The sequence below is a fragment of the Archocentrus centrarchus genome, chromosome 7 (assembly GCF_007364275.1).
Source record: "Archocentrus centrarchus isolate MPI-CPG fArcCen1 chromosome 7, fArcCen1, whole genome shotgun sequence".
In the NCBI taxonomy this organism is placed as follows: Eukaryota; Metazoa; Chordata; class Actinopteri; order Cichliformes; family Cichlidae; genus Archocentrus; species Archocentrus centrarchus.
In genome coordinates this window covers 21,496,504-21,517,867 of record NC_044352.1, presented here as the reverse complement: position 1 = coordinate 21,517,867, position 21,364 = coordinate 21,496,504, and the positions used below count along the sequence as shown (strand labels likewise).

Here is a 21,364-nt window from a genome sequence, read left to right as displayed (position 1 = left end):
TTTAAGTCACACAAGTGACGAATAAATGATGTGATTCCTTTTCTTAAGGGTAACGTGGCCTCAGCCGTTACACTTCCAGCCGTCACTTTCCTGTCCACCGGAGCTAACTGGCTTATCACCGCCTACACACTGCCCACTGGTTCGTCTGACAGCCTCAACAAACCGCCCCCTCCCTCCCTCACCGTGGAGATGTTGCTGTCTGTAGATGACAGCAGACCTGAAGGACCCAAGCAAGTGGCTGTGTGACTCTTAGCAAAAAGTAGATAAGCGAGAAAAGAAGCGTAATATCTCGTAAGTTTGTTTGCTTTGCTTTGCTTCGTTCGGTCGTCGGTTCGGTCATTTTTTTATTTTTTTTTTAAGCCGCGAAGCTTTAGCCAAGAGAGCAAGAAGGCAATTGACGACGCTAACGCTGTTAGTTTTAACTCAACCCAGAACCGGCTTCTTCCTCCTCCTCCTCGGCCTTTCGCCTTTCCAGCAACAGGATCGATATCACTTGGATGCGATGACAGACGCAGTTGTGGACAGCAAAACGGAGGTCAAACAAGGCACGAAATATGTCAAAGAGACCGAAAACGTTGCGGAAAAATATTCCGCGTTGACTGTCAGCAAAAACAGCAGTGATGTGAATATGAACGTTGGAGAAATGCCGTCCGCAGCGTTCACCGCAGTCCCCACACTGAAATCCGTCAAGAAGGTAAGAAACGTGATGCTCCCAGCAGTCACTGCCATTGGGCACAGACACAGTGCGCACATGTAAAGGAGGGGGATTTCACGTTGATGCACACTGTGCTGCAGTGAAGTCCAACTGTAGGCAATGCAATGTACTGTGTGGATTTATTAATTGTTAATGAGTGTGAATGTTTGCTCCAAAGTTGTCAGCAGGAATTTTATTGGAGCTTTAATGCATGCTTGGATGATGGCTCACTCCATCTCGAGGTGAGATGGGAACTGTAAAAATAATCTGTACCACTTAAAGTACTCATATTCAATCAAAGGATCTTAGAAGCCAACCGTTAAGGAAAGCTTTCTTAACTGTCTCATATGTGGCTGGTTCTCTAACAATAGCGTCTACTGTGTTATTACTGGGGCAAGAACATATAATTTTAAAGACAGGATTATTGTTAAAATATGCCTTCAAGTTGTCTTCCTGTCTGTTTAAAGCACAATGTCAACATCATGCCAGCGCGCTGGAAACAACTAAAAGCCAAGCTGAGCTTTTAAACCTCTGATTTAAGGCCTCAGCAAAATGGAGAAATACAGTGTGAGGGTTAACACAGCCGAGCCTGTGGGGTCCTCAAGCTGAGTAGGAGGTATTTAATCAGGTGTACGCTTTTGTTGTGAAAAAAAAAAATCCACCATAAACTGTAGTTACAGAGCCTTGAGATTTGTAAATGTGTAAGAACATGGGAACTGAATGTGTAAACTTTTATCTGATTAAGTTTTCGTGAGCTCATCCTTTGTTCATGATCTCAGTTTTTAATAAGTTCACACAATGAGGGCATCACCACTGTTAGTTGCAGGAAAAGCATCATGAACATGTAATAGCAGCACAGGACGCACCTGTGAGAAGAACCTGCGAGCTTTGAATTTCTTGGCTGTTATACAATCGCAGAAAAAAGTAACACCTACTTGAGGTGGCTCTTCATGTCCTTACAGATTCATCCCTGTGTGTAGCATCTGGTAACAGCTAGTGGATAATCATGGGACTTCTGATCAGAGGCTTTTGTGTGTTTCTCAGACCAAACCTGTCCAGATGTTAAAATCTTTGTAGACTGTCAGGGAAGCTGTACAGTACAGCCCATCATATGAGGCTGTGTCACAGTGGTGAATAAGCTCTCTGGAACCTTTTAGTGTTATAATGTCTGGCGTCTGTGTTAGTAATATCAGATATATTCCAGTCCCTCAAGGTGACCTTTGAGGGGGTCACTTTGCCTGCGTTTGACTCATCTTCTTGGATCATCAAGCTTGAGCCATTCACCAGTGTACATCAGTATTATGGGCTGATGTTAGCTGCTTTGCACTTTTAAATACTGGCATATATACTCACCAGCCACTTCATTAGATACACCTTGCTAGTACTGGGTTGGACCCTCTTTTGTCTTCACAACTGTCTTAATTCTACATTCAATGAGGTGCTGGAAACATTCTGGTCCATTTTGACATGATAGCATCACACAGTTGCTGCAGATTTTTCAGCTGCACATCCATGATGTGAATCTCCTGTTCCACTGCATCCCAAAGGTGCTCAATTGGACTGAAAGCTGGTGACTGTGGAGGCCATTTGAGTACAGTGAACTCATTGTCATGTTCAAGAAATCAGTTTGAGATGATTTGAACTTTGTGACCTCTATCCTGGAGGAAGAAACCATCAGAAGATGGGTACACTGTAGTCATAAAGGGAAGGACATGGTCAGCAACAATACTCAGGTGAGCTGTGGCATTTAAAGACACTCATTTTGTACTAACGGGTTCGAAGTGTGCCAAGAAATTCCCCCACGCCACCCTATCACCTGAATGTTGCAGCAGAAATTGAGATTCATCAGACCAGGGAATGTTTTCCAGTATTCTATTGTCAACTTTTTGGCAGGCCTCTGACATCAACAAGGATTTTCACTCAGAGAACTGCTGCTCACTGGATATGTTCTCTCTTTTCTCTCATTCTCTATAAACTCTAGATAGGTTGTGTGGGAAAATCACAGTTAGAGCAGCAGTTTCTGAAACACTCAGACCAACCTGTCTGGTACCAACAACTACAGTATGCCACATTCAAAGTCACTTAAGTCACTTTTTCTTTGCCATTCTGATGCTCCGTTTGAACTTCAGCTGGTTGCCCTGACCATGTCTACATGCCTAAATGTACTGAGTTGCTGCCATGTGATTGGCTGATTAGATTTTTGCATTAACAAGCAGTTGAAGAGCAGTTGAGGTACCTAATTAAATGACCAGTGAATGTATGCAAGTTTATTTTTGTATTAAAAAAATATGATTTTATGACATTAAAAAGCTCATATGTTACACCTGTAATATTTTGTTATTTCATTAACACAAATTTACTGTAGTTTTGGTAAATGTACTGCAGTTGCAGTAGATATTTTATATTTCCAGTACGGTTGACTCCACAAAACTCACGGTGCTTTTTGCTGGTGATACAGTCTTGATGCCAGTCACGCAGCTGCAGAATCTGTGAACTTATCACAAAAAATCAGATCAGTGGCTGACACAACTGATATTTCAGCACCGAAGAGTGAGCATACTTTATATCACCTCCAAAACACAAATTCAGAAGTGTTCTCCGCCTCTCTTTTTATGTAATCTGGGAACTTTATAGTTTATTTGTATGTTGCATTAAAGACTTACTTATTAGAAATCTGTGAGGCTCATCAAAAATGGTGTCCACATTAAAATGTCTTGTTTGCCTTGCTAACTGTGACTGAACAGTAGATTTTGCTGCCTCATAAATCAGCTACAAGCAACGTAACATTATGCTGTGTGGGAAAAATTGCAGTAGGTACAATTTGTCATTCCTCACATCTTGTTTTTGTGGCTGTATTTGTGATTTAAGCATGTTTAACCAAAGTCTGTTTATAACTGATAAACAGCCGAATAAATAAAATGCCTCTTTTCCCAACATCGTAGACTTCAAAATGCTAGCTCGGAGGATGCAATAATGTGTGGACGGTGAGCCGCCTCAGGGTGCCTGATGAGAACATATTGGATTGTAGGAATGTGCACCGCGCTTATGAAAACAAAGCACTGTGTTATGAATACATGTGAGAGCCCAGTGTCAAACTGAGCAGTCTGTTTGCATGAAAGAAAAAAAAAATTATCAAAGCAACTACTGTAAACAATTTGAAAATTCATAAAACTGATTAAAATCCCAGAAAAAAAAAGACCTGTCAAAAAGAAGAGCTGGATGTCGTTTTGAACTCTACTGCTACTGCACTGTCACATGATCGGCAGAAAGGTGGTGCTACAAATTAAAAATGAGTGAGTGAGTGTGAGCGCAGATGAGTCAGAGAACACCAATAGTCTGCCTCCTCTCTCTCTGAATCCATCAAGGAGTTATGTAATACGCCCCCCTGGGAATGGGACTCACTCACCGTGAATCTGTTCATGCGTCCTCATATTTATCTGATCCCTGGGGGGGGGGGGCTGTTTTGTAGAGGATACCTTAGTTTCACTATCTCCTTTTGTTTGTCTGCCAACGTTATGGACGAGATTCATGAAGGTCAAATATAGCTTCTCCCATCTAGATAAGTGTCAGTGAAGATGTGAAAACATACAGTGGAAAAACAGCACAGCAAACTCTTAAAAAGAAAAATGAGTACAGAGACAGGCGGTAAAGTTAAAAGTGAAGCTTCTGCAGTGAAAGCAGGGATCATTTGGGTTGTCCTGCTGACAGAATCAGAATAATCTTCTGAGAAAGTTTTGAAAAGTGTTTAGATAAAAATGTTTCGGGCACATTCTGTGTTACATGTGGACAGTTAAAGGCATTTGCACTGAACTGAGAAGTCATCGTAAGATGAAAAATAAAGCATATTCATACTGAATAGTTTAATCATTTCTGAGTTTTGCCCTTGGCATTCACAGTCTGTCCAGTTTAATTACAGTCTTTGTTATCAGGATTTTAGATTTCTTAATAAGCAATGCAGTAATATAAAAAAGAGAATAACTGCTTGACAGTAAGATTAAGTTTCTGAATGACTTTAGGGCTTACAGTATACTCTCTGCTATGTAAAGGTCAAGTAGTCCCGGAGAAAGGATTAGTACAGTGTTGTTTTTTTTCACAACACTGTAATCTGTCACACGTGTTGATCTAAACAGGTGCCTTTGCAGACCAAAGGAAGTACCCTCATTTTAAAACTGCAACTGGCTTCTTTGAGCAGTTATTTACTGTCATTGCATCATTTGTACTTCCGTCTTTGAACCTGTTAAACCACTGTGAGCAGTCTGTACACACAGATCAGGTCATGTGGATAAGACTATATGCCTTTTCTGTAAGGCAGTGATTTAGAGCACTAGTGGTGTCTAAGTAGCTAGTGTCACCTTATGTCAGGCCCACATTGAGCCCTTACAACACCGACTGAAAGTCACACTCCGCAGCTTAAGTCTTTGACCTGGCCTGCTATCTAGGAGAGAAAGGGTATTTTTAGCTATGGGGACTGCATGAAAAGCTTATTGATGCAGTAGAAGGCTGATGGAAATGGGGTTTAATTTCTTCTGTCAGTCTCCTTTTATTTTGGTAGTCCAAATCAGGAGCACAGGTGGGAAGTAAATGCTGCTTTGTTTGTGTACACGTGATTTTGTCACAGTTCTCATTCATGCATAGTCTACATATATATCTGACTCTTTTTGCATTTGCTCTCAGCACTTAAAAAGTCACCACAACATATAACCTGCAGACCTTAGCATCCTGTTGTCAAGGGCAGAACCAGAGACTAAAGAGAGAGAGGCACAGTTGGAATCAACCTGCCCTTTCTCTCTAGGTCTTTCTCACTCTCATTCTCTCTCCAGGTTGGCTATTAGAATTTGCAATAATAGGTGGGAACCTCCCCCTGGCTCTGCCTGGGAGTGTTCTGGGATAATAGCATCAGGGACACCTAGAACCACTGCACAGAGGACACACAGCTACAGGCAGATAGGCTGGAAAACTGGAGATACAATGGCACACAAGCATGGGCATGGGAGAGAAAGGGTGAGTTACTACTAATGCATCACTGGGAACTTCTTCAAGATATTAGATAGCTCAAACACACAGGAGCCTGAATAACATTTGGCAGTCAGGTTTTCTGTCTTCTTTGTGCAGTTATCAGAGTTTTTTTCTTTGCCTTGCAACATAAATTTCAGTTTACTTGCAGTGAGAAGTGCAGTTTGACCTAGAAATCACCAAGGTTATTCACACAGCTCTCCTGTGTAAGCGTATCAGAAACATAATGCTGTCTTCACTAACGCTGAGTAATTTATCATTAATTAGATTAGCCTCTTGATTTTTGTCTGGGTATCGAGAGAGAACAATGCAGTAAAACTCAAGAGACTGCGCGAAATGTCTGCTGAATCCTCAAGAGTGCAAACTGATACAAACTAAACATAAAAATACTCATGTTGACATATTTTGCAAGCATATTAGATGGACCACACTCTCAGTTGTGAAAACAGAGACATGCAGAGATCTCCTCGGCTTACCCTCTCTCACAGGCTTCTTGAGTTTCTTCATAGGTTGCTGAAGCCCAGGTGTCACTGCTCATGGACAGAGACATTATGGGTTAAAACACTGAGTGAATAAAGTTAGTGATGCTTCAGGCATTTTGGCCACAATCATTTTAAGGTAATGAAGATTATTGTAATTAAGGTAAAAGCAAAGAATTAAAGTTATGGTTATGGTAGGGTATTTTCCCTAGTGATTGTGCTGGTGTTATCTGTGTGAACTCCATTCAATCAGCCTCAGCTTTTTGAATGGGGGATTTTGTTAATGTGTGAGCCATGTGTTTTCATCCAGCCGTGAAATATTCTGTCAGTACTAAATTTGCCCATATAATAAAAATCTTTTAATTATATGTGTTTTAATATTGTGTCATTACTCTTTAGTATCATAGTCATTAATACTAAGCTTTACCTGAAGGACATATCTACAGGGGATGGATGTGCAGCGCACACCCAGTGCGAACCGACTCCCTCTTGTTAATCTGGGATACATGTCTTCCCGGATTCTTCATCTGTGTGTTGTGTCAACTCTGTCAGTCTGCACTTTAGTTTGTAGTCCAAACATATGATATGGGCATTTAACATTAGAGAAGAATGGAGTTCCGTGCATTCACGATGAATGCATTTATCACTGACTCAAAGTAAGTGTTTGCACAGCTTCATTCTCGACCTTAAAGAGCCTTCCTGCTGAGACCCTCACTCCCTGGCTGCACCATTTTAACACCACAATTAAAAAGACCATCGGTTCAGGAATAGGTGTCATGAACTTTGGGCATGGTCACGGGAAACATTTTCTCGCAACATTCGTGATGAAGAAAGACATTCACAACACGGTACAGAAAAAGTAATTCAGAAAAAAACTTCAAGCCTTCATGCGTGGACACCAAGCATGTTTTCATGACATTATACAATGTTATGACATTAAACAGTGTTGTGAGAAAGACAAGTGGCGCAATATGATGGATGAGGTTACAGACTTTGCACTAAGCCAAAAATACCAGTAGAAATTATCGGAAAGGCAGACAGAGTACATAGTAATGTTTAGGTACCATTGCTTTCGTTGGGCCTTTCATGGAAGGTGATGATAATACTTAGTCACCTCGCTAAACCTGAAGTAGTGTATTTTCTAACATCATTAGGTTCCAAAATGAAAGGAAACAAAGAGCTACCAGAATCATCTCCAAACCTTCAGTTTCAGTAAAACGCAGAGTAACTGAGCTCCCTGTGATGTTGGCCTAAGCAGTGTGTTTCGTACAGTCTTCTGTACTTACTGTGCTGGTCAGTTAAAATCAGTTCTTCTGTGCTTTGGTTCAGTAACCCCAAAGATTGGACAGTTGAGACTTTTATTAAATGCTGGGCTAGAAAATAGCCACATTGGCTGTTTGCTGATCCAGTTTATGTGTTTCCAGATCTTTGATCTTGGGCCCTTTGAAGGCTTGGATTGACATGATGAATCACAACCAACAGTAACTGAAGCCTGTGTATTTGAACAAAACATAAATTGCAAAGCAGGAGGGAGCATCTAAAAATAGGCATCAGTACCCTTGGTCTTGATCAACCTGTAATTTCCTATAACAAGCTGATTTCTCAGTAGAAAGGATAATAGCAGAAACAGCACAATGACTGCAAATATAAACAAATGGAGTGTAAAGGTATTGTGTAAAGCCTATAATATTGTCATCACTTTTAACGTGATGATGATGATACCTTTTTGTCCTCCCCTTATCCCGATTTCATTGTTGACGGCTGATTAGTCCATACAGATAGAACTTTTCAAACGCTAAATTGCTAAATATCTGGATTGTTTTTAATGTTTGCATTGTGTGCTGTTTTGCTTTGGTTTTCTCTAGATCCAGTTTGCAAATACAGAGGACAAACAGGAATTCAGCAAGTACCCGACCAAGGCAGGCCGCCGCTCGCTCTCACGGTCCATCTCGCAGTCCTCCACAGACAGCTACAGCTCAGGTACTTTCGCATCCACTCTTCAAACTGAACAGTCACTTTGGTCCTGCGTTTAGCTTTTTGATTGAATTATGTTTGCATGTCCATCTGAAAATACAATTCATATACAGCACAGAAATGCACACAGTAGCTCCAACTTTCACACACTGCGTTGGAGGTATATATTTCATAACTGGCTCTTTTGTATGCTTTACCACAAAAGTGACCTTTTGTGCTCTCCATTTGTAAGCCGCATCCTACACTGACAGCTCCGATGATGAAACCTCTCCCCGCGACAAAGCCCAGGTCAACACCCATGGCAGTGCCGACTTCTGTGTGAAGAACATCAAACAAGCTGAATTTGGGCGCCGAGAAATTGAAATTGCAGAACAAGGTATTATATTGGACCTCACTGGCACATTGTGGACATTTCAAAGATGACAGATTTTTTTTTCCTTGATAAATCATTGTTTGCAGTTTGATCAAAGTGAGCTGAAGTTTGGAGCACCTTCTTTTGAAATCCCTTTTTGAAGTAGGAAGATGTACAGTATATTGCTGAAAGTATTCACTCGTCTGCCTTCACACACATATGAACTTGAGTGACATCCCGTTCTTAATCCATAGGGTTTAATATGATGGCGGCTCACCCTTTGCAGCTATAGCAGCTTAAACTCTTCTGGGAAGGCTTTCCACAAGGTTTAGGGAATTTTTGTTTATGGGAATTTTTGACCATTCTTCCAGAAGCACATTTGTGAGGTCAGACACTGATGTTAGATGAGAAGGTCTGGCTCACAGTCTCTGCTCTAATTCATCCCAAAGGTGTTCTAGCGGGTTGAGGTCAGGACTCTGTGCAGGCCAGTCAAGTTCTTCCACACCAAACTTGCTCATCCATCTCTTTATGGTCCTTGCTTTGTGCACTGGGACACAGTGATTTTGGAACAGGAAGTGGCCATCCCCAAACTGTTCCAACAAAGTCGGGAGCATGAAATTGTCCAAAATGTCTTGGTATGCTGATGCATTAAGAGTTCCTTTCAATGGAATTAAGGGGCCATAATCCCCCGTCTACCAAACTTTACACTTGGCACAGTGCAGTCAGATAAGTACTGTTCTCCTGGCAACAGTCAAACCCAAACTCATCTATCAGATTGCTAGCTGGCGAAGCGTGATTTATCATTACAGAGAACACTTCTCTATTGCTCTAGAGTCCAGTTGTGGTATGCTTTACACCACTGCATCTGATGTTTGCATTGTGCTTGGTGATGTAAGGCTTGTATACAAGCTGCTCAGCCATGGAAACCCATTCCATGAAGCTCTCTGCACACTGTTCTTGAGCTAATCTGAAGGCCACATGAAGTTTGGAGGTCTTTAGCGATTGACTCTGCAAAAAGTTGAAGACCTCTGCTCACTGTGGGCCTCACCATCTGCTGATCCTGCTCTGTGATTTTACGTGGCCTACCACTTCATGGCTGAGCTGCTGTCAATCCCAATTGCTTCCACTTTATTATAATACCACTAACAGCTGACTGTGAAATATTTAGTAGTGAGGAACTTTCACAACCAGACTTGTTGCACAGGTGGCATCCTATCATGGTACCATGCTGGAATATACTGAGCTCCTGAGAGCGACCCATTCTTTCATTAATGTTTGTAGAAGCAGTCTGCATGCCTTGATTTTATACACCTGTGGCCATGGAAGTGATTGAACACCTGAATTCAATGATTTGGATGAGTGAGTGAATACTTTTGGGAACATAGTGTAGTTTGAATTTTAAAAGTTGGCTTCATAGTGATTTTATAGTAATACAGTTGTGTAACAGTATATCTATGTTTAGATATTCCTTAATTATTGATCGTCTTTGATTCATTCTACTAATACTACTATTACATGGTGTCTGTGGTTTATGACCCAAAGCTGGGACAGTGTCAGTGTTATTCTTGGAAACATGATCTGAACTCTTTTGTTCTGTTCTTCACAACTCTCATCACAAGGGTGTGCTTTTTTTGTAGACTCTCTGTTTTCTCATCTGTCTTTCTTCTTATTTACATTGCCCATGTGAGTAATAAGTAAGTGTAAGTGCCTGGCAAGTGTTGCTCAGGCTTAAAGCCTGGGTTGCAACAGCTGTTGCTAACATTGGTGTTTAGTTAGTGCCATTTACTGCACATCTACCTTCTAGAAATGGTTTGTTTTTCCATTCAAAAGGGTTCCTCATTCTTATCTCTCGCAAAACAAAACTTGGCCTTTATGTCCTCTCAGGAAACAATAAACTGCTGCTTGATCTGTTCCTCCACAGACATGTCTGCCCTGATCTCCTTGAGGAAGAGAGCCCAGGGGGAGAAGCCACTGGCTGGGGCAAAGATAGTAGGCTGTACCCATATCACTGCTCAGACAGCAGTACGTCCGATCATGCTGTTCACCACAGATCCCTTTTAATATGACATTTTTTTTTCTTTTCTTACCTCTGTTACCTTTTCATTTTTCTTCATATTTTATTGCTCCCTCTCAGGTCCTGATTGAAACCCTGGTAGCACTTGGGGCCCAGTGTCGCTGGACTGCTTGTAACATCTACTCCACTCAAAATGAGGTGGCTGCTGCTCTTGCAGAGACAGGTAATTTAATCTACTCTCACAGGCTAGTGTTACGTGTGAAATAAAGTATAATAAAAAAGGAAGAAGAGCACTGTCAGCAAAGGGTTGTCACATTTAAAATGTGTATAATTCTATCTAAAATAAAATAAATAGTATTGTTTTTTCATTAGGAATACTTTAACCATAAATTGAGATGAACCCAAAGAAAACCTAATATTTTGCACCTGATGTGCACTAGTGCACCTGTGGTTCATGCTCCCTTTGGCCTTAATTTTGTGTTTTGTTTCCTGCAGGGGTACCTGTGTTTGCATGGAAGGGTGAATCTGAGGATGACTTCTGGTGGTGTATTGATCGCTGTGTCAACACTGAAGGCTGGCAGGCCAATATGGTATGACCTGGATAATCGTTTGATAAATTTAACGCCCATCTTAATCTCCTGCTCTTTTCCATGTGCAGATCTTTCATGTTGATTTGTTTTTCCTCTAGATCCTAGATGATGGTGGAGACTTAACCCACTGGGTTTACAAGAAGTATCCCAGCGTCTTCAAAAAAGTCAGGGGTATCGTAGAGGAGAGTGTCACTGGTGTCCACAGGTGAGATGAGGTCTTAGATTTGGACTTTTGGGAGTTTCAAAGTCAGTTTGAACTGCAGCATGCACCTTTTTGAGCTGCCATTTCTATCTGGTAACTGTTTCTGCTTTGCATTGCTTTCATCATAAAGTATGGCACACCGTGACCCTTGTCACTAAGACTGAGGCTGTGTACTTTTTAAGCCACGCAGAGATTACAGCATATTTATGGTGGTCTATTATGTATTATAAATAATTAACTGTGGTGCAGTGTTTTTGAGTTGTTTTTTTATACTCATCAGCCCTTTGCAGATACTGTGCTGTATATGCTGGGCGTTTTGTGATGTGGGGTAATAAATCCCAACTACTGCCAACTGGACAGCAGTCCCTCTGACTTGATAAGCTAAAGGCAACAAAATGTAAAAGCCAAACTAATAAATAAAGAGGCAAAAGGTCAAATCATCTGTGTCCACAGACAAGTATGCTGGTTAGAACAGCTGTTAAATTATCATTAATGAATACATTTTTTTATTCTAATCAGAATTTTCTATTAATAGTGGACAACAATTTAAAAATCATCAGATCATATGCTGAACACACACTGCGTTACCGTTAGCAGTACAATGGCAGTCACAAGGTCAAATTACCTGAACATGATGTACTGGGATGTAGTGTATGGTATGTAGCTGCCAACAAATACTGTTAAATAATTTGCAGCAGTGTTTTTCACTCATGGATTTGACTTTTGGTGCAGATTATTTGATATTTATGTTTTGAACACCAGTCGACTTTAGAGTGACTAAAACATAATGTACCACTGGCCACCTTCGTCAAGCCCTCTGAGGTTGCACAGTTGTTTTAAACTGAGATTCAACTGCTTTCAAACTCTTTTTTTCCTCACAGGCATATTTTTTTTCTTTGAGATGGAGCGAAAAGTAAATTAAGTTCTCAATTATAGCATTTCCGCATGAATGGCTTATGCTTTGTCAGCAGAAACTACATTTCTGTCAGTTTTATTGATCATTTTTTGCGTAGTTGCGTAGTCACACCTGAATCACGATAAACCCTGCATATTAGTATTCTTACTGACACTGTAGATAGAAAGGTCACTGGCCTGATTTGACAGAAGCCTGTTTGAAAAACGTGGCAGAGCTCAAATGCTGGCCACAGCAACTCTTCAGTACATGTGAAACTCTCAGTGGACTTCATTAGCCAGATATTCTGCAAAGTGTAAAGTCACACAGAATTGCATCCAGGTGAGTGTGGAAAGATGCATGTGTGTTTGGCTTGCATATCTGCCTGAACATGTTTCCCCATGTGTCCTCTCAGATTATACCAGTTGTCGAAGGCTGGCAAGCTGTGTGTGCCTGCGATGAACGTGAACGACTCAGTTACCAAGCAGAAATTCGACAACCTTTACTGCTGCCGTGAATCTATCCTCGATGGGTGAGGAAAATTAATCATCAAGCAAGCTGCTGTTTCTCTTTATTTGACGTGTGAAGTTTTGTTGTATTTGGAGCAAGATGGTCATCATGTGTCATTTTGGTTGTCTCTGCCAGCTTGAAGAGAACCACAGATATTATGTTTGGAGGCAAACAAGTGGTTGTGTGTGGTTATGGAGAGGTGAATCATTCTTTTATTTAAAAAAATAAAATCTCCCTTTAGATGGAATGAGTTTAATGAGTCCAGCAGACCTTTATAATGTACTGTCTTGTGGTCTTTAGGTGGGGAAAGGCTGCTGCACTGCTCTCAAAGCTCTTGGAGCCATTGTGTGCATCACAGAAATTGACCCCATCTGTGCTCTGCAAGCATGGTGAGTCGCTGACATTACCATTCAGCACTACTCACCATTGAGTTAGCTGTCATGTCAAATAAGCAAATGAATATTATCAGTCGTTTTGAGTTTTTTTTTCCCCCACTTGGTCTTGGTTAAGCTGATAAAAAATATGTATATGTGTTTCCACCCAGCATGGATGGTTTCCGAGTGGTCAAGCTGAGTGAGGTCATTCGGCAGATGGACGTGGTGATAACTTGCACTGGTACTGTACCCCACGCAGTGACATCCATTACTTCTGCTTTGATAATCACAGCATTTCCTGCATGCGTCTTTTAAACATTACAGTTCAGGGGTATGAGTGGAAACCAAATTTCTATCAAAATGCTCAAATGCTTTTAGGTCTTGTGTGTTGGAACAGTGATGTGAATAACAGTATAGCTATAGTTGTATATCCACTGTTATAACAGCAACACACCTCTAAAATTCATTTTAATTTTCTGCTGTCGTGGTTTACTCCCTCTTCAGTTACTCTGTTAACATCACATCACTTTTCTTTTTCTTCAAATATAGGCAACAAGAATGTCGTTACCAGAGAACAGCTCGACCGAATGAAGAACGGCTGCATCGTCTGCAATATGGGGCATTCCAATACTGAGATTGATGTGGTAAATGTCAGCTTTGAGAACATAAAAAACAAACAAAAAAACCCCCAAAAAACAGTGGATTTAAAAGGCTTCTTAAGTGTAGTTACTTACATAAACAGGAAAGAAGCCTAAATAAATGAAAGTGTGCCAATATGTGTTAAAATTCATTTAATGTGGTATGCTTTTGATCATGAGCAGTTTCTCTCCTCCATAGTTTTCTCTTGCCGCCTCTGAAAAATGAGTGACTCTGTATAAAAATGGCTGCAGTTCCTAAACAGTTAATGCGGTACTTTTGTTAAGCCGCTTGACTTATAGCTGGAACTCTTCACTTTAATCACATATTGAGTCTTTTTTGGTTTTAAGATCTTCTGTGGTGTTGTACAGAGGCACAATTACAAAAAAACTCTCATTGTACAAATATTTATGGACTTGACTGCACTTCTCATTTTCTGTGAATTCACTGGAAGAGACTGCTAATGCAAGGAGAGTCTTATAGTGCATGTATGTTCCACTATTCTTTGTTTACATGTCAACATACCCACGTGGAATGCCCACATGGAAATGTTAGCACACCAGCATTTCCCTCTTTTGTCCTCAGGCGAGCCTGCGCAGCCCTGAGCTGACCTGGGAGAGGGTTCGCTCTCAGGTTGACCACATCATCTGGCCTGATGGAAAGAGGGTTGTCCTGCTGGCAGAAGTATTTTTCCTTAATTGCCTTCACAAAACTTTGTCCTTTATTTCAAAATCTTTGTTTGTATCACCCATAGTTGGCTTGCAACAGAACATTTTAATTAGCACAAAACACGAGACATTTATCTTTTGTCAGACCTCATCTAGTATTTACTCAGCTTCTTGTAGAATCAGTGCCTTATTTATGTTTTTATTTTTTATTTTTCAGGGTCGCCTCTTAAATCTGAGCTGCTCCACAGTGCCGACATTTGTGTTGTCTATCACTGCAACAACTCAGGTTAGTTATTTCCACCCTCCCCTTCAGTGACAGTAACTTCAAGGCTAACTAAATGACAGCATCCCTTCTTACTGAACTACCTGCAGTCTGCAGGCACGTGTAGTTTCCGAGTGTCACCGTTTGTGAGTCATGTGGTTTGTTTTTTGCAGGCCCTGGCACTGATCGAGCTGTTCAATGCTCCAGAAGGACGTTACAAACAGGACGTGTATCTCCTTCCCAAGAAAATGGGTAAGAATGAGCCTTGTTTAAACAGAAACTGTTCTACTTTGGTGTAGACATGATGATATACAATATGTAAGTGTTGATAACTGTAGTTGTGCAGTCTAATTAGTTTTTCACTACTTCTCTGAAAGGTTGCTCGTTGTTGCCACCTCGTGGCTTTACTAAAAAATTACATCACACACATTTGGACTCTTTCCTCTAGACGAGTATGTGGCCAGTTTGCACCTACCAAACTTTGATGCCCACCTGACAGAGCTGACTGACGAGCAGGCCAAATACATGGGCCTCAACAAGAATGGCCCTTTCAAACCTAATTATTACCGGTAGGTGCCCCTGCCTATTTCTGCTGCTATCTATAGTTCCACTTTCTAAATAGACATTTAATTAAACTGTACTTTTTGTTTGCAGGTATTAATGAGAATGCCTGATCCTCAACGCACAGTTACCCTGCGATAAACAGAGATATCTATTTTATTTTCTAAATAGCAAGGAGGAATTATTTTACTTATGCTGAATGTAACTTATTAAAAGCACCTCAGATGTAGTGTTAAATGCTAAAAATAAGAGAATAAGACATGTAGAGAACATATAACCAACTAACATTTTACATGTCTTGTCAGGTGTTTAAAGAAAAGCCTGCTTGCATGCTTTGATGTGTGTGTACGTATTTAGTTGCTTCTTATTATGTTACTAAGATCACAGAGTTGTTGATTTGTTTACCCTATTTACGCACAGTGCCAAAAGATGGCTGCAAGAATGAAACCCGAGATACCATTTCCATTTAGTCTGTCAGTGACATTAAGATTTGCTGAGTACATTCCATGAGCCAGAGTTTAGGCTGAGCCAACACAAACTCTGTATTACTGCTTGCATTATTTTAAAATGTTTTTTTTTTAATAAATGTAATCACTTTGAATGGTATCTGCATACATGCCCTAAAAGGTAACATCCAGCCATCCTTTTTATTATAACAGTGCTGTGATAAAATGGTGCTTGTTACATAAACAATATGATGGAGTCTTGCTTATTAAAATGATTATAAAGCATCTACTATAAACAGCAACGTAATTTTGCTAGTAATAGATTAAGATGTTTTATGTCTGGGTATGGAGGAGCTGGAAGCTTTCCTAAAAAGGAAGTTGGAGAAGGCTTACAGAGAGCCGGGAAAACACTTTTTGACTCCTTCATCTTCCCTCATTTCATACCAGATTTCCATTTGCTCACTTGAATTCCAAATGCCTCACCGAGTTTCCTGACTGGATAATACCTTTGAGGTCGTGGTATGAATGTGCCTTTTAAATGATGTAGAACAACTGAATATTAGCATTGACCTTAATTATAGGAATCATTACTTTTTGTAAAACTGCACTTATTAGCAGTACATTAATTGTCTTCCTTCCACTGCTTTTGGTTGTAATTGTAACTATAATGTATGAGCTGTGTGTTGGCAAAAAAACAAAAAATATATATATATATATTAGATTTCATGTCAGGCATATGATTGTAGCTGTCTTAATTTGATCCAATAGGATCACTTAAATATTCCATGTGATTAAAATGACATAAGTGTATACAATGTATGTAAATGACTGCATTAAAATCAGCAATAAAGCAAGTCTTTTTACCCTGAAAAACTGAGACCAGAGAATGAAGGAGAGGCCTTTGTGAGTCTGTGGCTCAGTAGGTAAATGCTTTCCATTATTTTGGGGATAAAGCTGACATTCATGGGTGCTCACACTTCCACATACCTCCCTGAATGTGTCGTGCTGCCACATTCTGCACATTGTATTCCCTCAGAGTCAGCCGTGCTGGCTGAGCGTCAGACTGCTGTCTCACTCTGGAATATTCACCATCTTTCGAGCTCCAGGCCAGCTGCATTAGTTTCTAATATTAACAGTTCAGTCACTGAGGAGGAGGGGGTGGGAGTGTTCTGGAAACTTGGTCGTAACTATATAAGCAAGGTGTCCCAGCCAGTCTAGGCGTGAGTTTCCGAAGAAACACACGGAGGCAAAAGCTGACACGAAGGAAGCTTCTCAGGGATATCCTGAACTTCTGAACTCCAGAGTGCGCAGCACTGAAAGTAAGTAATGCTGATCAGATAAAGTTTAGGCTAGAGAGATAGTGAATACTTCATGTAATGATGCCTGATTGTGGGAGGGTGTATGTTCAGGCTTTACTGTAATCTACTTGTTCCCTAAAAGATAAAATGTGCACCTTAATATTAAGTCTTTACTTGTGAAGGATAGTATAGAGGTGTGTTAAAATTATCTCTAGGTCTATTAACAGTATTAAAAATAGGATATATATATATATATAAGATATTGATCAATAGGTCACTTATTTTTTAAGTGAGGCACTTACATTCACTGGTCTTGTGGATTTCAGCCTCACCACCATGTAACTAGTACCTTGTAACTAGCTTTAACACTTAGTGTTCTCTTAATTTTAAGTGCAACCCCCTGACTCTTAGGTGGACCAAGTGTACAAACTATAAATTAATATTACTGGCATCAACATTTTATTAATACTGAACTCTTTCAGCAGCAGTACTTCAAATATTTAAATGCACTGTCTTCTAAATCTGTCTAGGAATTTCAAAGAAACAAGATGTCTGCACCAAAGGGAATTTCCATTGGCATTGATCTGGGCACCACCTATTCATGTGTTGGGGTTTTCCAGCATGGCAAAGTAGAGATCATTGCCAACGATCAGGGCAATAGGACCACTCCCAGCTACGTGGCCTTTACTGACACAGAAAGGCTCATTGGAGATGCTGCCAAGAACCAAGTTGCAATGAACCCCAACAACACAATCTTTGATGCCAAACGGCTGATTGGAAGAAAGTTTAATGACCCAATTGTCCAGTCTGACATGAAACTCTGGCCTTTCAAGGTGATCAGTGATAATGGAAAGCCCAAAGTCCAGGTGGAGTACAAAGGGGAGACCAAGGCGTTCTATCCTGAGGAAATTTCTTCCATGGTCCTGGTTAAAATGAAGGAGATAGCTGAGGCCTATCTGGGGCAGAGGGTGTCAAATGCAGTCATCACAGTGCCAGCTTATTTCAATGACTCACAGAGACAAGCCACCAAGGATGCTGGGGTGATCTCTGGACTAAATGTTCTGAGGATCATCAATGAGCCCACAGCAGCAGCCATTGCCTACGGCCTGGATAAAGGTAAAAGAGGAGAACGCAATATACTGATCTTTGATCTTGGTGGAGGCACCTTTGACGTGTCAATCTTGACCATTGAGGATGGCATCTTTGAGGTAAAATCCACTTCAGGAGACACACACCTTGGTGGGGAGGACTTTGACAACCGAATGGTCAACCACTTTGTAGAAGAATTTAAAAGAAAACACAAGAAGGACATCAGCCAGAATAAGAGAGCAGTGAGGAGACTGCGTACAGCTTGTGAGAGAGCAAAGAGGACCTTGTCCTCCAGCACTCAGGCAAGCATTGAGATTGACTCTCTCTTTGAGGGAATTGATTTTTACACCTCAATCACAAGGGCGCGTTTTGAGGAGCTCAATTCAGATCTTTTCAGGGGAACACTGGATCCAGTTGAGAAAGCCTTGCAGGATGCCAAGCTGGATAAATCCAGGATTCATGAAATTGTGCTGGTTGGTGGCTCTACAAGAATTCCCAAAATCCAGAAGCTCTTACAGGACTTTTTTAATGGCAAAGAGCTGAACAAGAGCATCAACCCAGATGAAGCTGTGGCCTATGGTGCAGCAGTACAAGCTGCCATCCTCATGGGTGACACTTCAGAGAATGTCCAAGATTTGCTGCTGCTGGATGTGGCTCCCCTGTCTCTGGGTATTGAAACCGCAGGCGGTGTTATGACACCTCTGATTAAGCGAAACACCACAATCCCCACCAAGCAGACTCAGATCTTCTCCACATACTCAGATAACCAGCCAGGTGTACTGATTCAGGTATATGAAGGCGAGAGAGCCATGACCAAAGACAACAACCTTCTGGGCAAGTTTGACCTCACAGGTATCCCTCCTGCTCCCCGGGGTGTTCCACAGATAGAAGTAACTTTCGACATCGATGCCAACGGCATTCTAAATGTATCTGCCGTCGACAAAAGCACTGGCAAAGAAAACAAAATCACCATCACCAACGACAAGGGCCGCCTTAGCAAAGAAGAGATTGAACGGATGGTACAGGATGCTGAAAAGTACAAAGTTGACGATGACTTGCAGAGAGAGAAGATTGCAGCAAAGAACTCGCTGGAGTCCTATGCCTACCAGATGAAGAGCAGCGTCGAGGACGAGAATATGAAAGGTAAAATTAGCGAGGAGGATAAAAAGATGGTCATTGACAAATGCAACCAGACGATTTCCTGGCTGGAGAACAACCAGCTCGCAGAGAAAGATGAGTATGAGCACCAGCAGAAAGAACTAGAGAAGGTGTGCAGACCAATTGTGACAAAGTTGTACCAGGGAGCAGCACCGCCAGGAAGCTGCGGCAGCCAGGCAGGAGGAACCTCCCAGGGCCCCACCATTGAGGAAGTGGACTAAAACCATGGACCTCAGCACTTAATGTTTATGGGAAAATGTATCAGTTATTTAGTTAATAAAAAAAAAAGGTTTCCACTGTTTTTTGATTTTCTAAAAATAAACAATAAAAATACAACTCTTCATTTGTTTTTTTGATACAATTTTTTTTTAACAGGGCATAAAAAAATAACAAAAATAAACGAGTGATAGCATATTTCACAGGTGGCCATGATTTTAAATAAGGAGTGAGTTCTCCATTTTAAAACCAAGTACCAGTCAGAGGGTAACGCACTCTGCAGAATATTTCAGCCTCAGTTTTTGATAACAAATTAAGATTTTAATGCTTGATAGTGGCGAATCTGGGCTGGGAATTCACCCTACAAAAAAAAAAAATCATAACACACACTGTCAGTGTGTGTTCTGTCAAAATGCCAATGTGGGTTTACTATGCATGAAAAACCGTTTCACTGCTGCAATAAAAGACTTCTGCAGAACTAGATATTTCTGTTTTCACCCATGCTTCTTTCGCTTGCCTACATTACCCACAATGCAACAGTTCCGACCACGGTTCACTTGGACCACAGCAAATTTTGTCAGGCTCTGATAGAAACTGAACTCCTGATATTCTGAAGAGGCAGGCTGCCGAAATCTAGCAAGTTTTGCTTAAATTTTCAGTTTTAGTCTTGATCCCCAGACTTCTGCAGCTCCATCTGCAGCCATAAAAAGCTTTAAACGAATGATTTCCAAGTAGAGCTGCACTAACTCTTTTACAGCTGTTAACAGACTTGTATGTATAATGCAAGTGTAGTTAGCGCCATGTAATATTAGTGCTTTTGCTTTAAGTCAAAAGATCAGCACCCAAATCGCACTTGCTGACTACTAAGCAGCTCATTTAAACATGTTGTTCACAGAATGATCCACTAGGTGGCAACCTCAGGACGTTAGTTTACTAAAAACATAAGGGCTACCTGTTGGATCACAATGTACACTTTCTTTACAGTAACGACAGAAAAATAAAAATAAAATCATCAATTTGAGCTACTCATGATTAAAAAAACCCCACATCTGGATCTTTCGGATATTTGTGGGTTTGTGTTGACCACCCTAATTCCCCTCACTTAAGTTAGTTATCTTATAGTTGCTATATTATAAACTTATATAAAGCCCAAAGCAGTTTCATGCAGTAAAGCAATAAAAATAGTCTGCGTTACAGTACACTTCACAATTAGAGGAGCTGGTGCCAAATGAGAGGTCAGTCGTTCTCATGATGAAATCAGAGCTGTACACTAAAGGCTGCAGCGCGCAAACAGGCTTAATTAAACTGAGTTTAATTCTCACGCACACGCACAAACACACACACACCTCACCAGTCCATCGTCTCGGTCTAATTAGAGGGAGTGGTTCAATAATGCGCCAAGCTTCAGCACCCAAAGGGTTAAACTGCCGAGCCTGTTGTTGAGCGCACCATCCAACCGGACTGTGTCGCTAGGGGAAGATGTAGGCTACTTGTGGAGAAGCAACAGATCTCAGCTGGAGAACAACCCCACATCTGGCACGCGGGCTGAGCACTTTTAGGAGGAAGAAACAGAAATCTTTCACTGCATGATTAGATGGACAGGACCGGTGGATCCTTCTCAGGTTGCCTCATCATGAGCAGGGAAGACAAAAGTTGCCAAGAATAGTTGTGGATTGGACTTTGGCGCCGCAGAATTTGAATGATATTTTTTTAATAAGGGATAAGAATCATCACATATTTTCTGACTCAGCGTTTTCTCCTATAGGAAATATCGTGCGTAAAAGCCAGTATTCTTTTTTTTTTTTTTTTGGCATTAACGTGTCTTCGTGGACGGGAAGTAACTCCATCATCTTTGCGTCTGAGGACAGGAATTAAGTATATCTGGAGGCAGCAACTCAAGAGACCTTGTCTAATCTATTCGACAAAAACATTTACA

At 40.9% G+C, this 21,364-nt stretch overlaps 2 protein-coding genes across 4 annotated transcripts; both read left to right on the top strand.

Annotated features, from left to right (window-relative positions):
- Nucleotides 1–23: 23 nt before the first annotated feature.
- ahcyl1 (adenosylhomocysteinase-like 1) lies at nucleotides 24–16,525 on the top strand. 3 transcript variants are annotated; one of them, XM_030733403.1, is made up of 17 exons: nucleotides 26–694; nucleotides 8,052–8,166; nucleotides 8,393–8,536; nucleotides 10,434–10,534; nucleotides 10,647–10,749; nucleotides 11,022–11,116; nucleotides 11,215–11,321; nucleotides 12,626–12,742; nucleotides 12,856–12,919; nucleotides 13,021–13,109; nucleotides 13,265–13,335; nucleotides 13,644–13,738; nucleotides 14,316–14,414; nucleotides 14,616–14,684; nucleotides 14,834–14,912; nucleotides 15,109–15,229; nucleotides 15,315–16,524. In XM_030733403.1, exons 1-17 carry the CDS (start codon nucleotides 503–505, stop codon nucleotides 15,319–15,321), a joined length of 1,668 nt encoding a protein of 555 aa, XP_030589263.1. In that variant the 5' UTR covers nucleotides 26–502; the 3' UTR covers nucleotides 15,322–16,524. The 3 variants fall into 3 exon arrangements, with proteins under 3 accessions (XP_030589264.1, XP_030589263.1, XP_030589265.1); XM_030733405.1 differs by lacking the exon at nucleotides 26–694 and adding an exon at nucleotides 5,574–5,695 and having other exon boundaries at nucleotides 15,315–16,525; XM_030733404.1 differs by lacking the exon at nucleotides 15,315–16,524 and having other exon boundaries at nucleotides 24–694; nucleotides 15,109–15,233.
- Nucleotides 16,526–16,852: 327 nt separating this feature from the next.
- On the top strand, nucleotides 16,853–19,548 carry hspa1b (heat shock protein family A (Hsp70) member 1B). Its single transcript, XM_030732744.1, has 2 exons — nucleotides 16,853–16,986; nucleotides 17,496–19,548. The coding sequence occupies exon 2, from the start codon at nucleotides 17,514–17,516 to the stop codon at nucleotides 19,431–19,433; it is 1,920 nt and encodes a 639-aa protein (XP_030588604.1). The 5' UTR covers nucleotides 16,853–16,986; nucleotides 17,496–17,513; the 3' UTR covers nucleotides 19,434–19,548.
- The last annotated feature ends 1,816 nt before the right edge of the window (nucleotides 19,549–21,364 follow it).